This window comes from Penicillium bovifimosum (assembly GCF_028826915.1).
Source record: "Penicillium bovifimosum strain IBT 22155 chromosome Unknown utg000006l_segment0_segment0, whole genome shotgun sequence".
Lineage (NCBI taxonomy): Eukaryota > Fungi > Ascomycota > Eurotiomycetes > Eurotiales > Aspergillaceae > Penicillium > Penicillium bovifimosum.
Genome location: NW_026622715.1, coordinates 1,586,348 through 1,614,198, shown reverse-complemented (window position 1 = coordinate 1,614,198; position 27,851 = coordinate 1,586,348). Strand labels below are relative to the sequence as shown.

The 27,851-nt window shown below is 50.6% G+C and overlaps 5 protein-coding genes across 5 annotated transcripts; 3 read left to right on the top strand and 2 right to left on the bottom strand.

The window, feature by feature from the left end:
* Positions 1–605: 605 nt before the first annotated feature.
* On the top strand, positions 606–3,484 carry dapB (dipeptidyl aminopeptidase dapB; the record flags this gene model as incomplete). The annotated part of the gene is made up of 3 exons (XM_056668998.1): positions 606–3,015; positions 3,072–3,341; positions 3,396–3,484. The coding sequence occupies 3 exons, from the start codon at positions 606–608 to the stop codon at positions 3,482–3,484; spliced, it is 2,769 nt and encodes a 922-aa protein (XP_056518828.1).
* A 395-nt stretch (positions 3,485–3,879) lies between these two features.
* gtb3 (glycosyltransferase family 4 protein) lies at positions 3,880–12,674 on the bottom strand (the record flags this gene model as incomplete). The annotated part of the gene is made up of 3 exons (XM_056668997.1): positions 3,880–12,351; positions 12,418–12,507; positions 12,597–12,674. The coding sequence occupies 3 exons, from the start codon at positions 12,672–12,674 to the stop codon at positions 3,880–3,882; spliced, it is 8,640 nt and encodes a 2,879-aa protein (XP_056518827.1).
* A 2,053-nt stretch (positions 12,675–14,727) lies between these two features.
* Positions 14,728–17,470, top strand: agd3 (putative extracellular serine-rich protein; the record flags this gene model as incomplete). Its single annotated transcript, XM_056668996.1, has 2 exons — positions 14,728–17,145; positions 17,204–17,470. 2 exons carry the CDS (start codon positions 14,728–14,730, stop codon positions 17,468–17,470), a joined length of 2,685 nt encoding a protein of 894 aa, XP_056518826.1.
* A 3,275-nt stretch (positions 17,471–20,745) lies between these two features.
* Positions 20,746–21,678, top strand: N7515_008251 (endo alpha-1,4 polygalactosaminidase; the record flags this gene model as incomplete). Its single annotated transcript, XM_056668995.1, has 1 exon — positions 20,746–21,678. One exon carries the CDS (start codon positions 20,746–20,748, stop codon positions 21,676–21,678), a length of 933 nt encoding a protein of 310 aa, XP_056518825.1.
* A 4,262-nt stretch (positions 21,679–25,940) lies between these two features.
* On the bottom strand, positions 25,941–27,336 carry N7515_008250 (spherulation-specific family 4 protein; the record flags this gene model as incomplete). Its single annotated transcript, XM_056668994.1, has 3 exons — positions 25,941–26,261; positions 26,557–26,914; positions 27,116–27,336. The coding sequence occupies 3 exons, from the start codon at positions 27,334–27,336 to the stop codon at positions 25,941–25,943; spliced, it is 900 nt and encodes a 299-aa protein (XP_056518824.1).
* Between the last annotated feature and the right edge of the window lie 515 nt (positions 27,337–27,851).

The following is a 27,851-nucleotide window of genomic DNA, read 5'->3' as shown; positions in this document are numbered from 1 at the left end:
AGTTGACAGACACACTCCTAGGTACACATCTCATAACTATCCATATTTGACTGCTTGTGCGACAGTGCGCAAGCGCCCAACCTCTTTGCTACCTCTGGTCCGATGTCTATGCTAGGTGGTATCTGCTGAATCGACCCGTGTGCCTCAGAGCACACAGCCTTGAGCGTTCCCCTCTCCACTATGTAGAAGACCAATCAAGGCATCTGGAACAAGCCAAAATGTTCGTAATAGTATGGTCTTTGTTACTAACTAGCCAGCATGTTAGACAGCCGACTTCTTGCCAGCAGCGGAAACCAGGGATATGAATAAAATGGAGCTAAAGACATGAATAGGCGGCTCTTTGTCCACGCCAAGACGATGGCCACGGCCCGCCAAGTCTCACAACATCCCCAGGGCCCCGACATTTGGAAGGTCAACTCTCACATCATCTTGGAATTGGGCGATTATCCTTTGGATTTATATATATTGCACCAGTATCTGGTTATATCCATATACCTGCTGTCAACGGGACAGCCATTGCTGGCGCTTATCTGCCTCGAATTGCTGGCGATAAGGGATCGACGATCGGGGTCGTGAGCTCCGCCCGTGAACTCCGAACCGCCACCATGGGGGCTTTCGAAGACGAAGGGAACTCAGAGTCCGTAAGGCCAACTCCACAACGGAGGGATTCCTTCGCCTCACAATCATCCACCGACTCGGGCCTTTCGATTGCCTCGGCAGCGTTCATGGAGAAGCACAGGGGCTTGATAGCCGGGGAAGGGGACGAGGAACGATACCGGGACATGGAAGATGGAGCAGGGACTGGGTCGGAGGAGCCTCTTATCTCCGGTAAAAAGACGGGCTCGCCAAGTCGTCTGCGCCATATTGTTTGGGGACTGGTAGCGCTTTGCGTGGGTGGCTGGGCCCTTGCCTTCGTGCTGTTCCTCACGCAGTCACGACCTAATGCCGCAGTATCCTCGGCTGAGACAAGTGCGACTGTATCGAGTGTGCCCGCGCCTGTTTTGGATCTCGAGCCAGATGTGTCGACCGTTGATACGAGTTCCGCAAACCCTGTGACCACTGTTGATACGAGCTCCGCAAATCCAGTGACACTCGATCAAGTCTTGACGGGTGCCTGGAATCCGAAGACCCACGAGATATCCTGGATTGCGGGACCGAACGGCGAAGATGGTCTTTTGGTCGAGAGAGGCGAGAAGCAGGACGCCTACCTGCGGGTGGAAGACATTCGCAATAGCGAGAAAGACTCCAAGAATCAAGAGGCCAGAGTATTGATGAAGAAGAGGTACATCTGGTTTAACGATGAAGCCTTGGTTCCAGTCAAGACATGGCCAAGCCCTGATATGAAAAAGGTATTGGTCATGACTGACATTCAGTCCAACTGGAGACACTCGTTCTTTGGCAAATATTGGGTCTTCGATGTGGCGACGCAAGAGGCTGAGCCGCTAGATCCTGGGAACCTGAGCGGACGTGTACAGCTTGCGACGTGGTCGCCCACCTCTGAGGCGGTGGTTTTTGTTCGTCAGAACAATCTGTATTTGCGCAATCTCTCCTCGTCGGAAGTCACTCCCATCACCAAGGATGGTGGCAAGGACCTCTTCTATGGTGTTCCGGACTGGGTATACGAGGAAGAAGTTATTGCAGGCAACTCTGGCACTTGGTGGTCCGGTGACGGGAAGTTTGTCGCCTTCCTGCGAACCAACGAGTCAGCGGTTCCTGAATATCCTATTCAGTATTTCCTCTCGCGACCATCGGGCACAAAGCCGCTGCCTGGACTTGAGAAGTACCCGGAAGTCAGGCAGATCAAGTACCCCAAGCCCGGCAGCCCGAACCCGATCGTCAGTCTGCGCTTCTATGATGTAGAGAAAAATGAAACCTTTTCATTTGACATGCCTGAAGATTTCAGTGACGATGAAAGGATTATCATCGAAGTTGTTTGGGCGTCGAAGGGCAAGGTGTTAGTTCGAGAGACAAACCGCGAGAGCGATGTTGTGAAGATCTTCGTGATGGACACCAAGGCCAGAACTGGCAAACTGGTTCGGTCAGATGATGTCGCAGCTCTTGACGGCGGTTGGGTTGAGCCTTCACAGTCGACTCGTGTTGTCCCCGCTGACCCTGAAAATGGCCGGCCACACGACGGTTATATTGACACTGTGATTCATGAAGGGTTCGATCACCTGGCTTATTTCACGCCGTTTGACAACCCGGAGCCTGTGATGTTGACCAAGGGCGAATGGGAAGTCGTCAAGGCGCCGTCCGCTGTGGACTTGAAGAAGGGCGAGGTATACTTCGTTGGTACGAAGGAGGCCCCGACTCAGCGTCACGTATACTCAGTCAAACTGGACGGCTCTAATCTCCGAGCTCTGACGGATACCTCCAAGCCAGGTTATTACGATGTTTCATTCTCTAATGGAGGCGGCTATGGCCTACTCAGCTATAAGGGCCCGGAAGTGCCGTGGCAATCCGTGATCAGCACCCAAGACGACGAGATCAAATTTATCAACGACATCGAGAAGAACCCTAAGCTCACGAAAATGGTCAGAGATCATGCTCTTCCAGAGCAGGTGTATACCAATGTGACCATTGATGGTTACACTCTCCAGGTTGTGGAGCGCCGCCCTCCGAATTTCAACCCTGCAAAGAAATACCCCGTGCTTTTCTTCTTGTATGGCGGGCCCGGTTCGCAGACGGTCGATCGTAAGTTCACGGTTGACTTCCAAACCTATATCGCCTCGAGCCTGGGCTACATCGTCGTCACCGTGGATGGCCGCGGAACGGGATTCATTGGGAGAAAAGCTCGGTGCATCGTCCGTGGTAATATCGGTCATTACGAAGCTCGTGATCAGATCGAAACCGCCAAGATCTGGGGCAGCAAGGACTACGTGGATGAAACCCGCATGGCAATCTGGGGATGGAGTTATGGTGGTTACATGACCCTGAAGGTGCTCGAACAAGATGCAGGCGAGACCTTCCAATACGGCATGGCTGTGGCACCGGTGACTGACTGGAGGTTCTATGGTAAGCCTATTCAGATTCTTATTGTCAAGGCCGTTTTACTGATCCCTACTCGATAGATTCCATCTATACCGAACGTTATATGCACACTCCCGCACACAACCCGCAAGGGTATTTGAATGCCTCCATCAGCGATGTCACGGCATTGAGCCAGAATGTTCGATTCTTGATTATGCACGGCGTCGCTGACGACAATGTGCATCTCCAAAACACCCTTGTCTTGATCGATAAACTGGACTTGCAGAACATCGACAACTACGATATGCAGGTCTTCCCTGACTCGGATCACAGTATACAATTTCACAGCGCGCATGCGCTTGTTTATGAACGTAAGTCCATCTCGCTCTCGTCCTCCGGTTCTACGTGGCTAATCGTTAGTCAAGGTCTTTCGAGCTGGCTCATCAATGCGTTCAACGGAGAATGGCTTCGCATTGCGAGCCCCAAACCGCAAGAGTCGCATGATGCATCTTGAGATTTTGGTCACGATAAGTACCTTTGTTTGTGATGATTCTTGTTCGTATAGTCCTTTTGCTGCATATACATACTAGGCAAGAACAATGGCTGCATATTATAATGAATTGCATTTTTATGAGTAAAGGATGATCTTGAAAGACAATGCAGGCGCTGAAGAGGTATAGAACAATTTCTTGACTCGCCGAAAACAACAGCTGGTATAAGAAAGGGGAAAGCATATGAACAGAGGGCTATTGGCGCCCTTTTCTCGGCGCTTCGACACCGAATAATGCGAAATATGAACAATAATGCAGCAAAGAAAAAGTATACAAAGGCGCAGTATGTGCATGTAAAAAGGGAAGGTAGCTAATCAGGGGGCGTGGAGAAGTGAGAACTCAAGTCTCAAGCGAGCCATCAGCCACTTGGGGAAATTCCCCCAGCTCGAAGGAAGTCCTCTCTGTTCGCGAGACTCACATCCGAGTTCCGGTACGGAAGGAAGTCTTCACGATGTAAACCACGCAACTGCTCGCGACCAACAGTCGAGAGCGAACGCGCGTAAGACCCAGTCCGAGTCTGCGAGTGAGGACGAGCACCGAGCACAGACAAACGATGGTTAGAAGTCCACATAGGCGACACCCTACCCGGCGAACTATTATTCGACATGACCGAATGTCTCGGCGCAAAGACCGGCAGTCTCGCATACGACTCAGTATCCGTCGAAACGTTGCTCATACTCATAGCCGAGAAATCCGAAATCGGACGCTGATACCCGCGACCGGGGAACTGGGATGTCGAGCTGTACACCGTGGAGATACCGGACTGCGCAGACGAGCGCCATGAATGCACAACACCGCGCGGGATGGTGATAATCTCCTCATCAGGGCCTGACTCAATGGCAGCCGCGACATCCGCCGGCTCGATCGGCTCACCCGCGGCGCGACTGGCCATCATCTTGGCCGACTTGCCGATCCACAGCATCTGCTCGTGCTCGCGCAGATACCGATCACCGCTGAAAGACTTCTGCACGATCTTTCGCGTCATCATGCCGAGTTTGCGGCGATGTTCGCTCTTCTCGTACATGCGACGCGTGATGGCAGCTACCTCCGCGGCATTCGGAGAGGAAGTGAGAACCGGTGCGGGGGCTGTGTCATCGGCGTGTTTGCTCCATTCGCCGAGCATGGCTAGCATGCCGATCTGGGCTTTTGCGAGAGCGAGCGCGTCGTTGGGGGCTACGACGGCGCTGAAGCGGGAGAAGTCGTCCGGGTCGCTGAGGACGCGGAGGGAGGCGCCGACGTCGGTGCAGACGACTGGAGCGCCGGTTAGGGCGGCTTCGCCGAGGGCGAGGGGGAGACCTTCGGAGAGGGAGGAATTTAGGAAGAGCCAGGTGTTTTCGAGGACTTTCATTGGGTCGGCGGTGCCGCGGAGGGTGACTTTGCCGCGGAGACCCTTTGAGGCGATGATTTCTTGACATTCGGTTGAGTAGGTTGGGGCTTTGTCGATGGCGCCGTAAATGTCCAGGTGGTATTCGTCGAACTTCCACTGGTTGATGATGATGTCGGCGGCGAGAAGGGCGGTTTTGATGTCTTTGGCGTACCAGACGTGGGACAACATGGTTACTGTTGGACGCTCGGATTTGATTTCCTTGACTGGAGCGAACTTCTGCATGTCGGTGATGCCGTTGACGACGGGGTCGATCTTCCGGCGGAAGGTGTTTCGGTGCTCAATTGTACCTTGGCAAGTACCGATCTCGACCTCCCAGCCGGGGTTGAAGAAGTCTGCACAGGGGAGGATGATGTCTGCGTGATGAAGGGTCAGGACAGAGGTGATGCGCATTAATCCAAGAAGCGCGTTCCGGACGAAAGGAGAGAGCTTGCACAGGGCGGACGACAGACAGAGATTGGTCTCACGCCAACTGATAGCGTGGTCCCAAATCTGCAAGGTACAGTTGCGCTTGATCTTGCAAACGACGCCGTAAGAGGCACTGACACTGTGGTGGGAGGCTTGGAAAGTGGAGGGGATTTTCTCGGGAACCGGGATTGAGAAGATGAAGAGATAGCGATACCAGAGCTCCAAGGCAACGTCAAGTGAGGCCAAGGTGGGGAGCTCGGTGTCGAACCAGTCCGATGATGGGATGGTGTTTGACATCTCTTGCGTCAACCACAGCTCTCGCCAGCTGTGCTTCACCAAGTCACTGTTCCAGACTTGCGTCCAATGACGGGACTCCTGGAAGTATGTGTTCAGGTTCACCAATGCTCGTGTCGCCTGGTGGATGTCAGCCTTCGAGAGATGCACTGCACGAGCGCCTTTCACCAAAGCAGTCAAAATCGGAATGAAGTTCATCTTGATGTCGAATTCGCTCGCGGATGTAACATTGTCTACCTCAGCATCGAGCTTGTTCTGGAACAAACCGTGAGTGGGAGTGAGGAAGTCCATACCCCAAAGCGGGATGAGCTTGAGCGACTGAATATTCTGTTCGGTCTGGTGTTTGGGGACACCAAAGTCATTTGCAGACTCGCAGATCATGTGCCATTTGATGGTTCGCAGAGAGTTGATCATGTCTCGTCGACAGGCGGAGACACCACCACCCTCGTTGGGCCAAGTACCGTTATCGGCGGCCATGACATGCAGAGTCTTGCCAGTGTCGAGGCCAAAGTCCTTGGAGCGAGTGTTGACAACGGCATCGCCACCAGGGCCGAAGTTGAGCAGATCAGTGATCTTGACAGCGAGCGGCGTCCAGCTGGAGATGTTATCGTCCAGATCGGCACTGGCCATGATCGCATCAGCGCGGAGATCCATATACTTCTTCGCAGCCCCAAGGTTGCCCCAGTCACGACTGCGCCAGTAAGGTGTAAGAACTCTATCTCTGCGCAGGATGCGGTCATCCATCCAGCGAACAATGATTGCATCGAAATCAACACGATCCTTCCAGGCTGCCCACATCAGGGAGCGAGCCCGGGAAGTAGACACCACAAAGCGCTTCTTCGTCAGTCCGAGTGTACGCGTGAACAGATTTGACTGGAGGCTGTCGCAGTAGAAAAAGGGATTGTCATGCACGAAGCTGGTATACTTCGGCTTGGCAAGGACACCGAGGAAATCGTTCTCAATCATGGGCGGAGTCTGGACCTTCTGCCCGTTGATGGTGGTGAAAATGGTGGGGTGGAACTTGTGATCATACAGCCAGCGACTTTCGTAGACATCGGCGCCCTGGACAAAGCTGGCCTCGGTGACTTTGGAGTGAGGGATCCAGCGCTCGACCTTTTCGGGGTGGCGACGCGGAGGCGCACACCAAGACACTGTGCAGCTGATGTGGGACAGCACGAACTCGGCTCGTAGCAACTCATCGCCGAAACGGGGGTTCTTGCGATAGTGGTATTTGAAGCGGATCAGATTGCCGTCCTTCATGTATGAGCCGGATTCGATCAGACCTTTGCGATTGTACTGGACACTTTGGAGGTGATTCGCGCCTGACACGCAACGACGTCCGAGTGGAATGCGAGAAGAGGATTTGCTCAGTTTGAAGCCCTTCTTAGATGGGGATCGGTAGTCGTAGTGATATTCGTTGGTGACTTTGCCATCCTTGAACTCCTGCTTGACCAGAAGCAACATCTCACCCGAATAGGTGCTGACGTACTTCAGGGAGTTGACCTCCCTGGGCTCGGTTTTGTGCTCGCCGGCATAGTGGTAAATCTTGAAGCCGCCATCAATCTCGTGATGTCTGAAGGCTGTGAAGGTGCCTTCCAGACCCTTGATAAGAACACGGCTCTTCTTGATGTGGATTGTCATGCCCTTGGTCTCCTCCCAGAGCCGTTTGACATTCTGCCGACCATTGAAGAGGAAGAATGACAGAATGAAGTCTTGGACAAGCTTGGAATACACCCAGACCATATTGAACAAGAAGACGACCGGCACACGAACCACGGTGGGAAGGTCCTGAGTGACAAAATTGAACTCTCGCTGGAATTCCGGATCTGCGACTAAAGCCACAACAAAGAACTTGACGATTGTGCCCATTTTGTGGTAGATGTAAGCCGCAGGTGATCGAACTAGCGACAGCGCGAGTGGAAGCTTCCGCGGAATGTAGGAAATGTACTTCGAAGTTTCCGGCTCTTTGGGAAGAGCAGCTTCTCCAGTGCCCCAGTGAGCATAATCGAGAACGCTGATGGCAGTGGCTGCGCCAAGATTACAACGGGCAACATGAACGTCGAGGTCATCAGTATCGAACGTGCAAAGACTCTGCTGAAGCCATTGACGTTGGCTATTGGAGAGGCTGCACTGTTGACCCAAGCAACGCTTCAGTAGCACCTCACGTACTTCGCTTGGAAGCTTGTCCCAATGAATATCGGCCTCAAAGCCGAGGCAAAGCTGTCGGAGAAGTTCCTTTTTAGCCCAACGGACGACTGTGGTTGTGTTGGCCTCCTCGCGAAGCTGTCGAGCCATTGTGTGAGTGACTCCACCAGAGACGATTGATCCAGCCAATGATGCATATTCGTGAGGCACGCCCATCATCAGCTCCGTGACAGCATGAAGCAAGGTTTCAGCAATGATCTGACAATTTGCGCTGATGTCGAGACGCTCATCCAGGAGTCCTCCAACGGTGATCGCGAGCTTTAATTTTCCTTCAGTGGTGCAACTGAGAGCACGATTGCCAGGACCAAGGGAACCAGGAGAAACGAGCTCAATGACAATATCACCCTTTTCCCACGCGGAAATAGCAGTCTTGACAATGTCCTTAGAGCCAGGGAAGGCCTCTTCGATTCGAAGCTCTTCCCTGCGAGACATCATGGCACTCTTGATCTCAACTCCAGGATGAACATTGGGGTTTAGCTTGAACCGGGAATCGGAAGGAAGGAGCGAGTAGCTTTCGAAGAAAGTCTGAAGCTCCTGCTGAGACCATTCGGGATCCGACCAGGGCGTGGTGAACGCATGGAAGGTCCGGCCGAGTTCGACTGGAGAGTCCACCTTGTTTGGCATACCCATTTTAGCATTCCACAGCGCGAGAATGGCAACAGTCCAAGTGGCAGAGCCAAGTCCAATGACCTGAGAGTACAAGAAATCACGCGGTAGACAGACCGTCAGGGCGATACCGATCGGCAACCCAATGCAGATACCAATAAGTAGAGGCTTGAGCGCGTGAGGACCTGTGAAGATCTTTGTGTATTGATACCAAATCAAGCCAGTGTAGGCGAGAACGTACGAGAAGAAGACGGCCATGCCTTCGACCGAGGATTGGAAGGTCCATATGAGAGCAGTGGCAAGCGCAAGACTCCAGACGTGCCACAGTAGGAATCTGCCGAGCACTCGCCAGTATACCTTTCGGCGGAGCTGCACCTCCTTTTTCTGGGCAATGCGAATTTCTTTTGCGGTTGTAACAGATATAGGAGCCTGGCTACCAAGAGCCTCGTGGAGCTCCTGGGCCTTGGTATCAATGAGCACGGCTCCGATCAGGTAGTACGCAAGGGCAAAGCCAACAGCCATTCGATTGGCGTCGTTTACCCCCCGAGAGAGACTGGAGTTCGACCCGGCAGCGAGACCGAGATTCTTACCGCCACTCAGAAGCTGTGCCCATTTGTCGAGAAGAGCAAGCACAAAGTAGAGAACGCCGCATCCAATTTCCTTGCTCGACTGACGCCAGTGGACGAAGGCATTGTGCAGACGGAGACCTTTCTGGGAGTTACGCAGGGTGTCGAGTGCAACCTTTGTTTGGATGTTCCAGCCAGAACTGAACGGAATCGGCCTTGGAACATCTGCATGTCGACAGTACCAGTCGAGAAGGAAATTGGTGGACTCCCAGTCCCGGGCAAGCTCGACGACCATCTTGTCTTTGGATGCCCTGGAAAATATGCCGCGCTTCGTCTCAGCCAAGACGTCCTTTGAGAGGGCCTCTCTTGCCAGCTTAAGAGCAGCTGGGTCGCTCAGGTTCGCAAATACCTTCTCGTCATTGTTTCCATAGGCGGTAATGTACCACTTGCGAATCTCAGTATCATCGGTGCGTCGCATGGATTGGTACCAAGTGACCCATTTGGAAGTGACCGACCGAAGGCAGAGCAAGAGAATACCAATGAAGAGATAGATCACGGCGAGGTAGACGGCGGAGTCATTGCCAGTCCAGGCTGTGATGATTGGCCCCAAGAAAAGGATTGGAATGCACATTATGATCGGCTTCCGACCGGACAAAAACGTGGATCCGGGGTAACTGAAGCTTGCAAGCGAGGCAAAAGTCGAGAAGTAGATGGTCAGGGCGATCAGGTAGAGGTAGAAGATGATACCAGCGCGAGGGCCTCGAACGCTAGAAATGGCAACGAAACCAATCAAGCCACCGGCAACAGTGAAGGCAATACCGGCGATCAGGCGAATGAGAACGAACATATTCGCTGCAGCAAAAGCCATCGAGATGAGGTAGTAAGGGCCACCGCAAGCGATCCATGTACCGATCGCACCAGAAAGCAGGAGAGAGATCATCAGCGCCATAGTTGCACTATCCTGCTCAGCGTGGGTCATGGCAGCAGAAAGATAAAGCCCGCGACCGATCATGGTAAGCAGGACAATATCAATCAAAGCCGGAATGGCGAAGACACTCATGAAAGTGAATCGCTGGTATCCGCGCATAGCCTTGGGTTGGTCATCGGGATTGACATCAATTTGAGCTCCAGCATAAGATGTCGCAAGCTGCGGAGCACCGTTGACCCAGTTAGGCGGCTGGTGTTCTCCATAGTAGGCTCTAAACCGGTCGGACAACAGCTTTCCGAAAACACTGGGCGATACGTCGAAGTAGGCTTCGCATCGGGATCCAAGGGCAAATGACTCTGCGAAGGCGGCAGCCTGATCGGAATGATTGTTGAACAGAGGGTTTCGATCAGTGACTTCTGCGTAAATCTCCTCAAATGCACCCTTTCTGGCGGCGCAGAACAGCGCAAGTGCCATCATATCCACATACGCGTCAACGGCGCCACCCTGGAGGAGTGCACAGAGACCACTCGTGATGGCAGCGAGCTCATCTTCGCGACGATATCGCAAGACATCAGAGAGTACGCTGTCGGCTTGATGGAAGAGGTCAAGGCAAACATCGAGAGACGGGTAACTGCACCCTTGATCCAAGTACCAGTTGATGCGAGATCTGATCAGATCTTCGGCAGACGTAGACTTCTCGAGGTAACCCACGGTGTTTAAAGCTTTCAACTGGGAAAAAGAAGGGCCATTCACGAGTTGTTTGCGGATGTACATGCAAATGGCTTCAGAAATATCGCTGTGGGCATCCGTCAGGGATAGGTGTTGCAGGAGAAGGAGACGTTCCTCAGGGCTGAGAACATCGATATCTTGAATTAACCGACGAGGGAGGCCAGTATCCTTGGAAACGTCCTGAGACCACGTCGCGAAAGTTGCCTCAGCTTCAAAGCAAACATGCCTGGGGAATCCCTTAGCCGATAGATAAGTGTGAAGAATAGTTCCAGCCAGGCCTTGCGCATTCTTTGATACGAAGATCTCAATGCCTTCACCTTCCATATCGAAGACAGCCCAGAATCGGCAGTCGGAGGTTTTGCGCAAGCCGGAGTCTAGAGCAAGATTCACATGTAACAAATCGTTCGATGCCCAGTGTGCAAGCTCTTTGATGGAGCTGGCTAAGTGATCGTCATCCTCGGAGAGATCCAGTGAGTCATGGAATTGACGCAAAAGAAGTCCCATGCTCTGTATCTTGGTCGCGGGAACGGGGTGAAGAAGATTGAGGGATTTCAGACGCTGTTGAGATTGGACAATTTCAGCAAAGGCTAGCGGATTGGCGTCCGACCCAAGTGGGAAGCAACCAAGAGAGTTATAGGCCATTCCTGACATGGAGATCGAGAGCGGACTGCCTTGCGATTTGACTTGTGCAACCCATTCCGGAGGATCACGCAGTCGATAAGTCGGGCTAACAGGGGCTCTGGAGTCGTATTCCGACGAGTCAAGCAAAGCCTTGACAACAGGGAAAACTGGCTTGAGAATGTCCCAGCCGGCTTTTTTATCAGGGGTGGGCATGATATTCGAGTTGAATCGCCAGGCATCATGTGCCTTCATGATTTCAGCCTCTTTCAACCAGCCAAAGGCAGGGAGAGGCTCCAGAGTCGTGATATTCAGCTCCGCATCGTAAAGAGCGGCTTCCGAACCGATCCAGGTGATTGCACTGTAAAAGCCACACCATTGGATGGATCGGCGGACTATAGCGTTTGGCACAGTGACATTGTTGTCGGTAGTTTCCCAGGCCATCACGACAAAGTCTCTCATGCAAGATTCTGAAACGAACGCCTTGATTGTTGCCTGTAGCTCCGCCATTTGGAAGTAATCTCGCTTTTCTCCCGAAGACATGATGCTCGCATTACGAATGACCAGACCGGCGACTGCCTCACTCTGCACGGCTTTCCGATCTTTCAGAAAATGTGGTGGTTCTGTCTCGAGATAGACTGTGAGCCCGAGACTGCTGATGGCCTCCAACAGCTTTCTCCGAGCGGTAGGACGGAGGATTTCTTCCCAGTTTGCGAGAAGGATACCAGAGAATGTGGACCCATGGAAACTGCTAGTGAGAGTTTCCTCCACCTTCTCGACCATGGTCAACGCTGATGCCTTAGGGGGGAGAATCTTTGCGAAATCGATACGACCAAAAACTTGAGTGCGCTGATGTCTGGCAATAGCTTTGGCGACACCTGCCTGAAAGGGATCCACAATCAAAGCATCCCATTCTCGCAAAAGTGACTCTTGGGCGGTGGTAGGCGGGTCTTCGAAGCTACCCAAGTATACGCCGAAGCTTTTGGGCTTTTCCTTGTGCCGGTGGGTGTGGACCAAATTAAGCTTGTGGTTGGCGAGCTTGTCCAAACGAGATACAACATTTGCAGGTAACTTGTTCGAAGGTGGTCTCGACTGTAAGGTTTAGCGTTAGCCTTTAGCCCGGTGACGATGACGAAGGACTCGAGGATTATATCATACCTTGTAGTACATCACAAGTCTCCTTATCCCAGAGTATATGATTGATGTCGTGCCAATAGTTATTGTTAATAGTAACACTCCGATGAATACCTAGACAACTGGTTAGTATGTCTTTGTGTTCCATACCTACAACATGGGTGCCGAGGGTCAAATTGTAAAAAGGACCGGAGTCAACATACATACTGCCACCAGTGATCTTTCATGGCATCCCAGCCAAGCGGATGCGGCCTGACTGGAAGGTGTTCTACTTTGGCCATGATGTCGAGTTGTCGAGTCTTTGACTCGATGTCTCGTTGGCGCAATATCAGAGGGACAAGATGGGATGTAGTGCTCCCAAGTATAGAGTTAAGACTTTCTCACACACGAATGCTTATAGCGACATGCTTAAACGAGTGACTGATGTGAGAGCAAAGCCAAGGTTGCCAACGCTGAACGAGAGAAATTTGGAGAGCTTAGGGAAGCTCAGGTGTTGACAAGATGATAAGGTAAAAGAGTAGTGGGGAACGGCTTCAGTGAATATCCACTCCAAGCCGCATAAGTAGAATCGACCGGTTTGCCTCCTAGGATTTACCTTGCTACTTGTCAGGGGGGCAGTTTAGAAAAAGAAGATTTATTCTAAAATATAATTATTCTAACTTCGCCTCTTATGGACTGTTTGAGACAAAGAAGAGCCGTATAACCCGGTGGCAGTTCTAGGCGTCTAATTGAAGAGATCTAAGCAAATGGGGCAAAAATAGCACGCTAAGAGGATTTTGTTCGATGCGGGACTAAAGAACTCCACATAAACAGACGCATCAGAGGATGAGACAAGGGTGGAGTCGAGGATACGGACATTACACCGTACATGGGCACATTCCTCCTGCCATGTGTGTGACATCGCCATGCGATTGATGTCGTGGCGGATATTATGGGGGATCCCTCGATCCAACATGTTGGGCCTCGGGTACCTGACGGCTCTTTCGGATTGAATCTCATTGAACACATCAACTGAACACATCATATCCTATATCAAGATGTGTCGATTAAGTCGGGTTTCGCCTGTTAGCTCGTAAGCTAAGGGATGGCGCCGTCACTCAGCCGTTAGACACGGGGCTAGAAGTCACCATCTCATTCAGCGGTGGACAGGACTGGGAAAAGTGAGTCTTGGCTAAAACAAGAAAAGATAAGTCGGAAAATCTTAAAACAAGCCTTCCAATAAAAGAATGAAAATTGAGACTACAAAGACCAAATGAGACCGAGTGCGAGGTGGAAGAGGCAGATATCGGGATTGGAAGAAAAAAAAACAAACCGAATATTGGAGTTCCAAACGGGGAAGTGAAAAATACTGTAATTGGTGTACTACCTATGACCCGTAAATACATACAGATCCTGGTGTCACACCTCATACCCTGTACTGTGTATTTTGCTTTCAACCTAGGCAAGACATTTGTGTTTTCCCCACAAGGTCTGATCCTGGTAAGTAAGTGAGGTCTAGTGGCTTGGAATCGGACCTGGACACGATAAGAGCCCCAACTGTACGGCAGTACCCTCGGTCATCAAGGTTGTAGCGTCGGCCCCGAATATGCACAATGTGTTGTCGGAGCTTCTAGCCCTACCACCGTCTCCTCCATGTCTCGAGATCGGATCGATGGCCTACATGAAATGGAGCCGTGATGGAGGCTGGCTACGTTAGTTTGCTTTTTTTTGCCCCCTCTCATTAATTATTTTTATCACAAAGGCACAATTACTGGGAAATGGTGATGAAAATTTCGACAGCCTGCATAATTCCCCCTGACCCTGCCAAGATGCCCATCTTCATGGACCAATAGTCACCTCGAGTGACACACTTACGCAGCAAGCATGTAATCTATGTACGTGGATACGTGCCTACAGGGTGGTTCTCCCCGTACCTGAGTATGTGTATAGCGCCCTCAAATTATCTCCATTCCCAAGTCATCGGATCCCAGACCCCTCGGAAGATTAAGCGGCGTTCGCCCTACACTACCAAATCAAGACATTGCGCCACATGGACACCTGTCGAGCGGACTGCCGAGTGAGACTTCTGATCCTAGCGAGTTAATTTGGGCTTAACTCAATGGCTAAATACCCTAGACACAAAAGGCGATTGGCCTTGAAGTTTGCTTACCCCATAATCTTTGATCTTACTTAGCTATAAAGAAGACGATCCATGCACCTGGAAGTGGGCACCCACTCAAGCTAATTCCATTCGTTTTTTGGGTATACGTATCCAAATCCCTAGCTCTCAGTCGTTAGTGGTACAGACGTGCATATTGTGTGACCCTCCCTATCGAGTGCCTGGCCGAGATCAAGATGGTTGCCGTGCCAGTCTGGGCCTTGAAGGTCGGCTGCTTCTATGCCTTTATAACATGCGACACTCCCCCCGGTGTTTGGCCTCAGAGCTCGCCGACTGTCATTGCCTACCGTCCTCCGACCTCTACGCCGACCTCTACGCCTACCAGTGTTCCTACCAGTGTTCCTACTAGTGTTCCTACTAGTACTGGCGTGAGCTCGACTGCGATTCTCACTTCGACTGCATCGTCGACTTCTGTCTCGGTGTCGGGGTCTTCCTCTGCCACTCATAGCGGTAGTTCGCCTACAGCCACTGTTACTCCCACCACCACCTTTGTGACTGTTACAACGTCGAACGCAAGTCCTACCGGATCTCCTTCAAGCTCAGAGACTGTCACTCTCCCGTCCAGCACCGCTGTTCACACCGGAACTTCGACTTTCACCGGTTCTTCGTCTGCAGTCTCGTCTTCCTCTACAGTCTCGTCTTCCTCTGCAGTCTCGTCTTCCTCTGTCGTTTCGTCTTCCTCTGCAGTTTCGTCTTCCTCTGCAGTCTCGTCTTCCTCTGCAGTCTCGTCTTCCTCTGCAGTCTCGTCTTCCTCTGTCGTTTCGTCATCTCCGGTCTCGTCTCCGGTCTCATCCACACCTATTTCGTCAAGTGCTACCGCGACTACTCCCACAATGTCCGTCACGCCGTCCGCGTCTCCAACTGCTATCAGCCACGCTGTTTCAGCTGAGATCCTGGTCATTGCCAGAGATGCTGCTTCCGCAAAGGTTGCCAGCTCTGGACTTAATGGATACGGTATCCCATTCAGCACTCTGATCGTTCCCGCCACTGGTGCCGCCCTGCCCGACCTCAATGGCACTGCTGGAGGAAACTTCGGTGGTATTGTCATCTCTGGCGAAGTCAGCTATGACTATGGTGCAACGGGATACCAGAGCGCTTTGACCACTGACCAGTGGACTCAGCTCTATGCTTATCAGCTTGAGTATGGCGTTCGCATGGTGCAGTACGATGTTTACCCAGGCCCCAAATATGGTGCTAGCGCTCTTGGTGGTTGCTGTGACAATGGCGTTGACCAACTTATCTCTTTCACTGATATCAGTGATTTCCCCACATCCGGACTCAAGACTGGCGCCGGTGTCAGCACCACTGGCCTCTGGCACTATCCCGCGACTATCAGCAACACCACCTCCACCAAGCAAATTGCCGCATTCTCTCCCACCACTGGCTTCCCCGATGAGAGTGTCGCTGCTGTTATCAACGACTTTGATGGCCGTCAGCAGATGGCATTCTTCATTGGATTTGACACTGTTTGGAGTTCTACTTCCAGCTACCTGCAGCACGCATGGATTACCTGGATTACCCGCGGACTGTACGCTGGACACCGTCGTGTCCACCTGAACACCCAGATTGACGACATGTTCCTCGAGTCCGAAATTTATCACCCCGCTGGAAATAACTTCCGCATTCGCGCTTCCGACATGGCCAACATCGCCTCGTGGTCTGATGATATCAACAGCAGGATGCCCCCTGGCAGTGCCTACTTTGTTGAAGTTGGTCACAACGGTAACGGAAACATCGAAAACTCGTCCGATAGCTCAGAAGCTGGCTGGGACGCTTGCGGATCTGCCATTGAGTATGACTCACCTCCTGACACTGATCTCGAGTGGAAGAAGCCTCTCGGAACCGGCACTAACCTGTGGCCCGACACACCCAAAACCTACGACTGGACCGAGACTTGCACCGCCATGGATGAGCTCCTTGCGTGGTGGACTACCGAAAGCAACCTCAACAAGTTCGGCCACATCTCCCACACCTACACTCACCTGGAGCAGAACAACGCCACCTACAGCGATGTGCTCAAGGAGATTAGCTTCAACCAGGCCTGGCTCAAGGCTGTCGGTATCGACAAGGCTACCAAGTTCACCTCCAACGGTATCATTCCTCCTGCCATTACTGGTCTTCACAACGGTGACGCCCTTCGCGCCTGGTGGGAGAATGGCATTACCAACTGCGTTGGTGACAACACTCGCCCTGCCTTGCTGAACCCCGTCAATGACATGTGGCCCATCTTTACCACCTTCGATAACGACGGATTCGATGGTATGCAGATCAACCCTCGCTGGGCCACTCGCATTTACTACAACTGTGACACCCCCGAATGTACCACCCAGGAATGGATCGACACCTCAGCTGGTGTCGGTACCTTCCAGGATCTTCTGGAAACCGAGAAGGCCGACACCATGCGCCATCTCTTCGGTCTCTACCACGATGGATACATGTTCCACCAGGCCAATCTTCGGAACGTTGATGTCGAGCCCATCACCATCAACGGCGTGGCGAAGAAGTACTCTATCATGCAGGCTTGGGTTGAGACCCAGGTGCAGGAGTTTGTCCGTCTGGCTGAATGGCCCATCATCACTCTCACTCACCAGGAGGTAAGATAATGTCATGAGAAACCCCTGATATCCTGTTTCCAGTACTAATCGCTTTTAGATGTCCGCCGGTTTCCTCGCCCGTTACAACCGTGACAAGTGTGGTTACTCTCTGAAATACGTCACCGAGAACAAGAAGATTACCGGTGTCACCGTGTCTGCCACCGGCAACACTTGCTCTGAGGCTATCCCTGTGACTTTCCCCGTTGCTCCCACCAGCACCCAGGGCTTCACCACTGAGAAGTTGGGCGTCGACCCCCTGACCGTCTGGGTCAACCTTTCCGGGTCCCCTGTTACATTCACTCTTTCCACTCCCATTTCCTTGTAAGAGTCTTCTAACATGATTCCTTTCTAATTTTGGAAGTGCATATAACTTCCGCCTCTTGTTGATCACCATTTCTTTGTTCTCTCTTGTGGATATCTTTCCGGATGACAATAATATGGTCTATATATTGAAGCTAAATTTGTGATGAAAAAATGCATGCGTTTCTGTTAATACCAATAATGACGGGAAAGGGTTCCATAGGTATGCTCTTAATGACTGATTGCGCCAACATTATGTTGAAGGATCTCTATACCTACAATAACTTTGTCACCATGCCTTGAACACGCTTTGCAGTAGTCAACATCACCGCTACCTTCAGGGCTGAATACAACATAACCTCCTTCCTAAAACAGAAAACCTTGGAGCCTCAACAATGTACTCTGACACGTCATCCAGGAGTCAGACCTGAGCGGAACATTCATCGTAGCCCCGCGCTGCAGGTCCAAAGGCACACGCCATAAGCAAAGAAATACGAGCCATTATCCGCTAGGTATGCCCGACTCAACACCAAAAGGGGAACCCTTCCAGTGCCCCATGGACCTTCGAACCGAACCCGAGACAAATCAATCTTGGCCCAAAAGGCAACCCTATCCGATCTATTCTGACCCAAACCCAAGAGAAGCCTCAGCCAAAAACTGCGTCGCAATGTCTCACTCTATCCTACTTAGTTCACCGCATCATCAGCCATTTTTCCGCTGAACCGGATCTTGTCAGATTGATAAGATGCCAAGCACGAAAAACTCAACATGTCTCGGAAGTCAGAGGCCAGTCAGTAGATAGACCGCAAGTGCAAGTCACAATATCTGCTTTGATATGTGAGCTACAGGGGTAGTAGTAGTAGTAGTAGTAGTAATATTTAACGCCCAGTGGGTCGCAGGTGGTGAGCTACAGGGGTGATGATGCGGGGTACATTGAAAACGCTACTGTGTAGTCTACAATATACTGCGTAGCTATCCAATGGAAGTAGGAAGGTATCTGCCTGGAGCCTCAACGCCAGCCCAACGCCTCACTTTCAGAGCGGGCTCGGGAAGCACTTTCAACCTCCAAGGCACTACCCTATCAGTGCCCGCAATGGAAGAGGCTTAGCTCAATTTGGCATTACGCCTGCGGGACGGCACCATTTCGGGCTTTCCGTCGATGTAGAAGGGTGTGCTGGGTAGGAAAGCCACCCGGTCTCGGGGGGTACTGGGCCGAGTGGGATTTTTGCAATTTGTGTCGTGTACGACGAGTCAAGCTTAGCCTCGAGATTTGCTTTGGAATCAGCCGCTTCAAAAACCAATTGAATTTATCGTACATATTTCTTCCAGTTGAGTGGTTAGCGTGCAGGAGGTAAATATAGACTCATTTAACGAATACGACCAAGTACTGCTTAAGACGAACAAGCTTGGCGTGCAGCTTAGTCCTGACTCCTGAGTCCCGAAATTCTAGATCAGGAACGATCAAACGGGTTAGCCGTTAGTGCTGACTTGTCAAACGGAACCTTTTCGAAGGTGTTAAGCGCGGTCTTGGCGCAGGCTCGAGCTTTGTATCTACGGTGAAAAGTCCTTCATCGGCTCGTATAGAGTGGATATTTGGGATTTTCCGGTCAGTAAGCGGGTGTGGCGTCCAACAGAAGTGCGGGAAGGGGAAGAATCAGGCGATTGGGTTACCGACGAGTTAGATCCCCCCGGCCGATCGGGCTTAGCGTCTTTTGCTTTTCCCCTTTCTTTTAGCGTGTCTTCAGACTTCAATTTGGGCTTAGGGCTTAGCCAAACGTGGATAGGATGGTTTTTGACAGGTCACATGTATCTAAGGACGGCGAATGTAGCGGATACTGACTAACTACTGTATGTCTTTGAATTAAACCGGTATTTATGGTCACATATGATAGATGATTGTGACTGTAGATTGTTACTACATAGTAGAGTGACATTGGCAGATTTTAAATCCATAGGTCAAGATTGAACCCCTGGCACATAGGCGTCATTCAGACAGAATTTCAAGGCATCAGATGATGGGTATCCTTGTTCGGGGCCAGGAGGCTGACAAGTCAGGATTGGTGATCACCGCATCCGAATTGCCGGAATTGCACAGACGAATTTCTAAATCGACTGATCTTGACTTTGAGTTAGCCTGTCTTGGAAGCGGATTGAGTTAGACTTAGGGCTAGCACAAAACAGCGGTTCGGTTCTCGGGTTGTTTGCAAAAATACTCTTGGTTTTTATGATTCAGTAAATTACCAGTGTAGAATACCGCCGTATCATGACAGAGATCGGTAAATAAGACTCGAACTCAATTCTAGACGCCTAAGGCCAAGGCGCTTGCCAGCACATGCATCGTTCCTTCTGTTCATTGGCGATGTTCCAGATGGAGAGGATTCAGAGGTACTGGTTGATCTTGGGAAGTCGTAAGATGACCAATTTATAGTTAGTTTGGTTAGGGACGAAGCTCTGGATGTTTCGCTGGCAAACTCTCCATGTAGTATAGTCACATAGAAGGTTCTTCTTGGCGAACTGAGATTTTCGTCTGATTGAGTCTATTTCGGGCGAATAGGTGCATCGGCTGCAAGCTAGGAACAGCCGGCGTCGCACCCTTCGGTCTATTGGTGACCGGCAACAATGTCCATCTTGGCGATGTGAAAAACTCGACTGTCAGCCCCTGGACTCCTGTGGCTTGCCAATGCCACATTATGGATCTGTGTTTCTCTTTCATTTGTAGGGGGATTGCCTGGTTGCTCAATATTGAGAAAAATCTTCGTTCATAGTAATCATAGTAAGATGATCAAAGAACAAAGAGAGTCAAATTGATCACATGTCTCACCTTAACTTCACTTTAATTTTCCGCTTATTTCATCTTTTGTCCTACCAATGAAGTTGGCAAACTCTTGGCGTCTTCCGCCCTAGGCATCAGCATTTTTGTTCCTCTATTGTCTTCTCCTTTGTGAGTTTCACTATCTATTTGGAAGGTCTAAATTATTTTCTACCGGGGACCCCAGGTCCAGTACTTGGTGCATCCCTTAAGGTCACATTCAAGCCACGGTGATCGCTGGAACCGCAGAAGATCTCCACGCCTCAGCCCCGTTGATCTTGCAATCTGGACCCTGTCGATTTGAGCTTAAAGATGTCTATCTCCCGTTCTAGTGCCTACTGATCTTCACGTCTCCATTTTTTTTCTCTTTCCTCATCATCGCTGAATATTATAATCCACAAGGCTCTTGTTTGGTCTCATCGATATATTAACAAGATCCCCTGAGACCGTCTCCTACATTATCCCCTCCCTTACCCCTCACACCACCGGAAATGAGCGGAATGTCAAAGTCTGGCTGGTGGGCCTGGTCGACTAAGAAGAAGATCCTTGTCATCGGAACCATCGCCCTCGTTATCATTGCATTGGGCGTCGGTTTAGGCGCCGGACTGGGAATCGGCCTGAATCACGGGGACGATGACAATGATGGTGACACCGACACAAGGACTCCAGTAAACACCACCGTGAAATGGCAGCCAGCCGTTGGCACAAAGTGGCAAATCGTTCTGAAGACCGACAACCTCGACACATCAATCGAGGCACCAGTCTACGACATCGACCTCTTCGACAACGACAAAGCCACCATCGCAAACCTCCAAAAGATGGGCCGCAAAGTCATCTGCTACTTCTCCGCCGGCACATACGAGGACTGGCGCGATGATGCCGACGAATTCGACAAGGCCGACCTTGGCAAGAACCTTGACGACTGGCCCGGCGAGAAATGGCTGAACGTCAAGTCCGCCAAGGTCCGCAAGATCATGCAGGCGCGTCTTGATGTCGCTGTGGAAAAGGGCTGCGATGGAGTGGATCCTGATAACATCGACGGGTACGACAATGACAATGGACTTGGTCTTACTGAGGCTAAAGCTGTCGACTACGTGAACTGGCTGGCCGGGCAGTCTCACAGCCGTGGTCTCTCTGTTGGACTCAAGAATGGCGCGTCCATTATCCCCTCTGTTATTGAGAACATGCAGTGGTGTGTTAATGAGCAGTGCGCTCAGTATGACGAGTGTGATACGTATGCTGCCTTTGTTCATGCGGATAAGCCTGTCTTCCAGATCGAGTACCCTAAGGGTGATACGACGAATAACAACAAGGCTGTGTCGACTAAGCAGTTGAGCTCTGCTTGTACGGCGCACAAGTCGGGTAACTTCTCGACCGTCGTTAAGAATATGGACTTGGATAATTGGGTTGAGTACTGTTCCTGATTTGGTTGGGTTTGGACTGGGCTCATCATGAGATCATTGGAATTTTGCATTGCATGTATCAGTACCTAATAAGACATTTATTTCAGCGCATTATTCAAAACATTCTTCCTTCCATGGATCTCAAGCGCCGTGTATCAGTTGGATGTGTGCACTGGTAATTCGTACGAAGCGCATGACGCCTATATTTCCCAGGTCGAAAGACATGTGAAGCTAGGCATCCTCAGCCCTTGACGTCTTACACAAAAGTATCTTCCCGTCTGGGTGGAGGGTTTTATCGCACCAAAATTTTGGAAACTCACGTTCGGCTACCATAACCATGGACAGACGGTGACGAGATTCGATACCACAGTACCGCAATCACATAGAACTGGAAGCGAAAGCGCTCTGTGGCGGCTCCCTTGGGACATCGCAGACAAAGCCCAACGCGAGCCGACAATCGCCATATTCTACCCGAACAGGAGCCCATGTTCACCAACACCATCACCCCAAACTCAGCTACGCCCATCCATCAAAGCAGCCCAACACCATCTAACGTCGGCTCTCTGAACCCCCGACTCCGAGTATTGGCACCAAGGCCAGGGGCAATGCTTACCTCACGACAGAAGACCCAACGAGCCGTGCCACCCTCGGTGCAAAGCTCTCATCTTTTCTAGCGTCGTCATCTCTGCTGTGGCTGTGACCGTTGCCGCTAGTGCGGATTACGAGCCTCCTATTGTTTTTCTGTGTGTCCGATTCGTTCCTTCGTGAAGCGAGGAAGGCGTTTAGATACTGCCGAGAATAGACCATTGCTTCGCGAGGGCCTGTTTTGTTTGTGTTGACACTTACACCATGGCTATAGTGAAGGAATAATGAATTGAACAACGCGTCGTTTATCCGTTCTAGTACCGATTGCCCGGAACCTTCTGTAAACAGCCCCGCTGACAAAGTCACTTGATCTACGGAGTATACAAGACTCGTTTCCAAGGAAGCCTATTCAACGCCGAGGCTCGGAAAAATATATACGCCGGCATCCTAGCGCGTTTGAAGCATTCACGGCAGATCCATCCAAGAAATGGAACTCAACTTAAGAAATTCGCGCAAACGAGCAACCGCAACACCTCACATACGATCGTCGATCCCGCCTTTCTAGCGCACCAAACGAGCATACAAACCGCAAAGAAGATAAAAACAGGTGAGATTTTCCTATCGGACGACAGCGAAGACTTGGGAGCTATCGATTATTCAACTATTGTTTGCTTATCTTGGCGTTCTTGGCATGTACATCTGGACCAGGTCGGATCGAAGCTGTCACCTCGGTGTCATTGGTTAGTGTATCCGAATCTTCCAAGAACCTTCGGCCGGGGAAAGTGGGCTCTTCCGGTAATTTTTGGTTAGCCATGTGGTTTTTACGGGTGGGTTCCGTGGTTCGGGGACACGCTGCTTACTCCGTACAAGTGTTAAGGCTGTGTATTTTTCTGATGTTTTATTTCAATACAGCGGGCTAATTACATACACCTGCTGGTACGTGTATCAGGTACCCGTCGTAAATAAAGGAAAGTGGACTACTCAGAATGAGTTTATCCCCGCCACTCCGCCGACTCTAGATCTTGAATCACGACATGTCAGATTTATCATCATACGGGGATCGTTAACTTCTACTTCTACATGCCCTTTCGTCATTGCCCTTGCATAATGCGCCGGAGGGCTGAGAATTTGAACTCGCTTACCGGAATAGGTAGGTGTGTTGTTTTATGCATTGTAACTACATACTCAATCGATGCTTTGTAGATATAATGTAGCATTGCCGAAAATAAGCTGATCAGCCTCTGCGCTGCATGACTGACCGCAATCGACACAAGTCTCATCTCAGAATGAGATAATATACATGTCTCGCATCTTGCAGCCGAGAATACGAAGACCGGTGAAGGATTCAATGCCGACCGGAGGTTGCCGTAGCTGCGCCATCTTGTCTCCTGTTCTTTTTCTTTATCCGGCGCTTCTAAAGATGTAGCTGGCTAGCTGGCTCGAACCCCTTTCGTGTCGGCTATGTGTATACCCAGTGATCCGAGTGATGCTACTCGGATCACGTCGTCTAAAAAAGCAATAAGCCGCGAGATGAGAGGGCGCTACGATCGGCTGCCCGAGTGGCTATCCCGGGCGGATATTCCCCGTGAACCCATGGATGGCGGTGCTTATTGGTGATGGAGCTCAGCGGCTAGTAGGTAGTTTTTGCCACCTCGTTTTGGTGCTCGTCACGTTCGGCACATATTTCTACATGTAATATCGAGCTGGCAGTGCTATGACGGAAACCGTTCACCAAGGGGAGGTCCAAATTAGTGCTTACAAGGCTTAGAGACTAGGTAATGAACCTGATGGCTAAGCGAGCTGACGAGAGGTCTGGAATGTGTTGTTCTCCACAACCAAAATAGGTCGGGTGTGAATAACCTCGATTCGAGTGTCTGAGTAGGATTTTGGAAGGAATGCAGGATAAAGCGAGGGACCATGCGAACCCGATATCAGATCTGGACTCACGAGCGGAGAATCGTTCACCGCGGTATCCAGATCTAGACGTATCCACTTATGCTTGTTGGAAGTGATCACGCTGGGCTTGGTCCCGTCTAGGCGTCCTCAAGGGCTGATGTTGATGACTTGCCCCGGCAGCTCTTCCGGGATACTATCAGCGTTAGCTCTGTGTTAGGGATCACCAGCTGAACAGCTCCAACTACGACATGTAAAGTTACCAAGTAGCAAGTTGATCATAACTATGTGAAAGTGTTCGCGATACTCCTGCTCTATGAGTCTAGTTTATCGCACCTACCAAAGTCAAGCATGGACAAGATATAGATCGCACTCGTAGCGGACTACCAGGATCCACCGGGTATCCCAAGAAGGAATGAAGCACCAGACAAGAGATCAATATCGACCGCAACAGTAGCATTTCCACCGCCACCGGGGACAAGCCAAAAGCTTCAATTCAAACTGAGAGCTGTGCGTCGTGTCTTAGTGTAACAGCGTCCGACGGCGGTCGAGTCTAGTTCCTGGAAATATGACTCCGCTGGATAGAACAGGTCGAGTATGCAAGCTCCAGCCGCATTGCACCACGTTATACCTACATGCATAGGCTGTCTTTGTTCAAATGCATGATCTCAGTTGGATATCAGGCTTAGCGATGACCTATGCCTAGTGTCAACCTAATGCACTACCCGATTTCCGTTGGTCACGTCATGTCCTACTCTGCCGTTGTAGTAGGTTATGCTCAAGCTTGCTCACTAATCATACTCTATTTAACCGGGCTTGGAAAAGGAGTATTGTAGCTAGGCACCTGGCACTAGTATACTTGGCTCAGTTTCGGCTCTGTCTCAAGATGTTCCAGTTTACTATACCCCGATCTGTATCCAGGAAGCGCACCGCCAATTGAAACGGTGGCTGGAACTATTACGCTTGCCAAGCCCAGTCCAGCGCCAGACCTGCAGGGTTATTTTGGGATTTCTACTCCGTACCAAGGTTTGAGATGGCATTGTGTGTGCGTGCGCTCCATACAGAGCGCTACATTATCTGCATGTTTCAAGGATCGATCGGATGGGCGGTAACTCAGAGACATTGCGACGTAGAAGTCTGGGCTGATTCGTGACCCAATAAAGGAAGGTGTGCAGACCTTGTTAGTTACTTGGAACATGTTTATATCGCCACCTTTTGCTGCCATCGTCATGAACAGCTCACGGTGTGCCACGTCTGGTTGAGGCTCGTATCGAGCGGAGATTATACGACAAACGGCCTCGCTTCGATCCTAGACATTGAATGCCCTGATCTCAGATCTGTAGCCGATGGTAGTTTTTTTTACCTTCGCCACATGTTCCATTTGACAGGTTCGCGGTGAATGGTGGAAATGGGTGCACCTTACATAGAGGCTTACATAGTGCATGTATCGGTGTATCGAATTCTTGGCGTTCGGAAAGACGGTAAGAAAAAGAACAAGTGAAAATTACCACAATACGCATTCCCCACTCCATCTTGCCCTAAAAACGTACGATAGCTCCCAATAACGAAATCGACTGAGATTGTGTATCGATATGACAGGGGAATAGACGGAGAATTTGTCATTGCATACATTGTGCCAGATCATGAAATCATTCAATCGTAGTACAGAAGTAGATTCGAAAGATCAGTTGAATCATTAAACCAACTGACCAAAAACATGTTAACATGTCCAAAAGCACTTACTCGCTGATCCAATTTGTGCAGTGCATAACTATCACATGAAGATAAGATGACCTATTCACATATCAAGCCGCCATCAAATCGACGAATTCGGTCCATTTAGACCCGAATGAGGCATAATAGTTCGTATCCAGATGAGTGATGTACACCTCGTCGGCAACCTTGCGCACCTGCTTCACGAGACCGCGAAGCGACTTGCCCTCAACGGTTTCAGGCACAGAGTGAACGATAGCGCAAAGTTGTGTGCGATTGCTGTCAGCAATACTGGTGAACAACTTGGCGCCCTGCCGTTCTTGGAAAGTGGCGTAGGCAGCTTCGAACACGACCGTTGAATCAGCTGTTGCCAAGTACCGAGAGTCGGGAACAGCACCTGGATTATGAACGACCTGGATAGTGTTGATTAGTATTCATGGAGTTCGCCTATGTATCCCAGAAGGGGAAGCCGATGTGATGCTGTGGAATATGGAGTGTATAGGGATGGGGGATCAATAAACCCATAGTGTGGCTTCAGGGCGGGGAATAGTGAGGCGAGGGTAAACGGGGATAAAATAGGACAAATCAAAAGAACGAAAGATGTATAGAGCCCCAAGAGCCATGACGCTGGACAGGGGTGTGGTATGGTGGCTGTGGATAGTTGTAAAGTGGGATAAAAAACAGGGTCTCAGCATGAAACGGACTCACAAATCTATCAGGACCAAGACCATCGAGGTCCTTAACAAAGTCCGTCAGTCCTTTCAAATACGTGAAGGTTTGAGCATCGTATTGTTGGGGAGTTTCATCGAAGAAGATTCCTCGAACCGCCAGGTTTGGGTTGGATGAATTGGTAGGCCAGTCGGCATAGGTTTGAATATCCTGGCGGACAGCAGACACGTTTCGTTTGGCGTATGAGGTGTACACATAACCCAACAGACGCACGTTTTGGTAAGCAGTGAGCCTGGGGATTTCGCGGGTGTAATTGGCATCTGGGAGGGCGAGAGGCCCAGGACCGTTTCCTGGATTGATTACGACGGTAAAATTGACATCTGGGTGGGCAGAGATCCTGTGGTGTTCAGCAGTTGTACTTTTGCATTCATTTCTTTTTTTATTCTCCGGTCTTATTTCGATCCGTGGTGGTTTGGCGCCCGAACGGCGCGACACAACTGTGAGTGTGGCGGTCTACCGGCCGGGATAGAATGAAATATCGGGGAGGGCAGAAACTGGGATAAAAGGGGGGTGATGAGATGAAAAAGGTTAGACATACACATTTTCCAGCGGCGTCCAAGCCTCAGGAGCAGGGTACACGTAAAGTGGAACGAAGACCTTTGCTTTAGGACCCATATTGTCTTTTTTGCGAGTAGTGACCACAACGGGGGGGACAACGGCAGCAATAATGACAATGAGGACAACGATTGCTAAGATGAAACGAGAGCGCTTCGACTTAAGACATTTGCGCTTGCTCACGTGTTTTTCAGGTTCCGACATATTGTGTTACAGCGATAAGGTGAAAGGAAAGAGAATAGAAAGTGGTTTCACGAAGACTCTCTGTATACATAAGGCTATGGATTCATACAGTAGCGATCAGCTAAATATCAATGGATCAGATCGAATTGCATCAGTACAAAGTGTTAGTGTCATGGCGCCGAAGTGGATGGTGGGGGCTTAACTGCAGAAAGGGTGTTGAATGAGACCTAGAAAAAATCGTCAAAAATCCAAAGAAAATAATAATTGCATTATTCAATTAGCCAAGCTGAGCCTTTCACGTACCGGGTGGAGGCACATAGAGCCTTGGAAGTACAAAGCATCCCAAGGCCCAGCCGCATGTCTGGCCCACCAAGGGGGATCCTGCCCGATGGTGTTCCACCTAGACAGTTCGTGCCCACGCCTCCCCTAATACCCTCTTTGTTCTTTTTTTATTCCGCTTATGCTTGTGCCATATACTTTCTTTTTCCATTTTTGCCGGAGACGGTATTGAGTCCTGATTCGCCAAGCAAGGATGA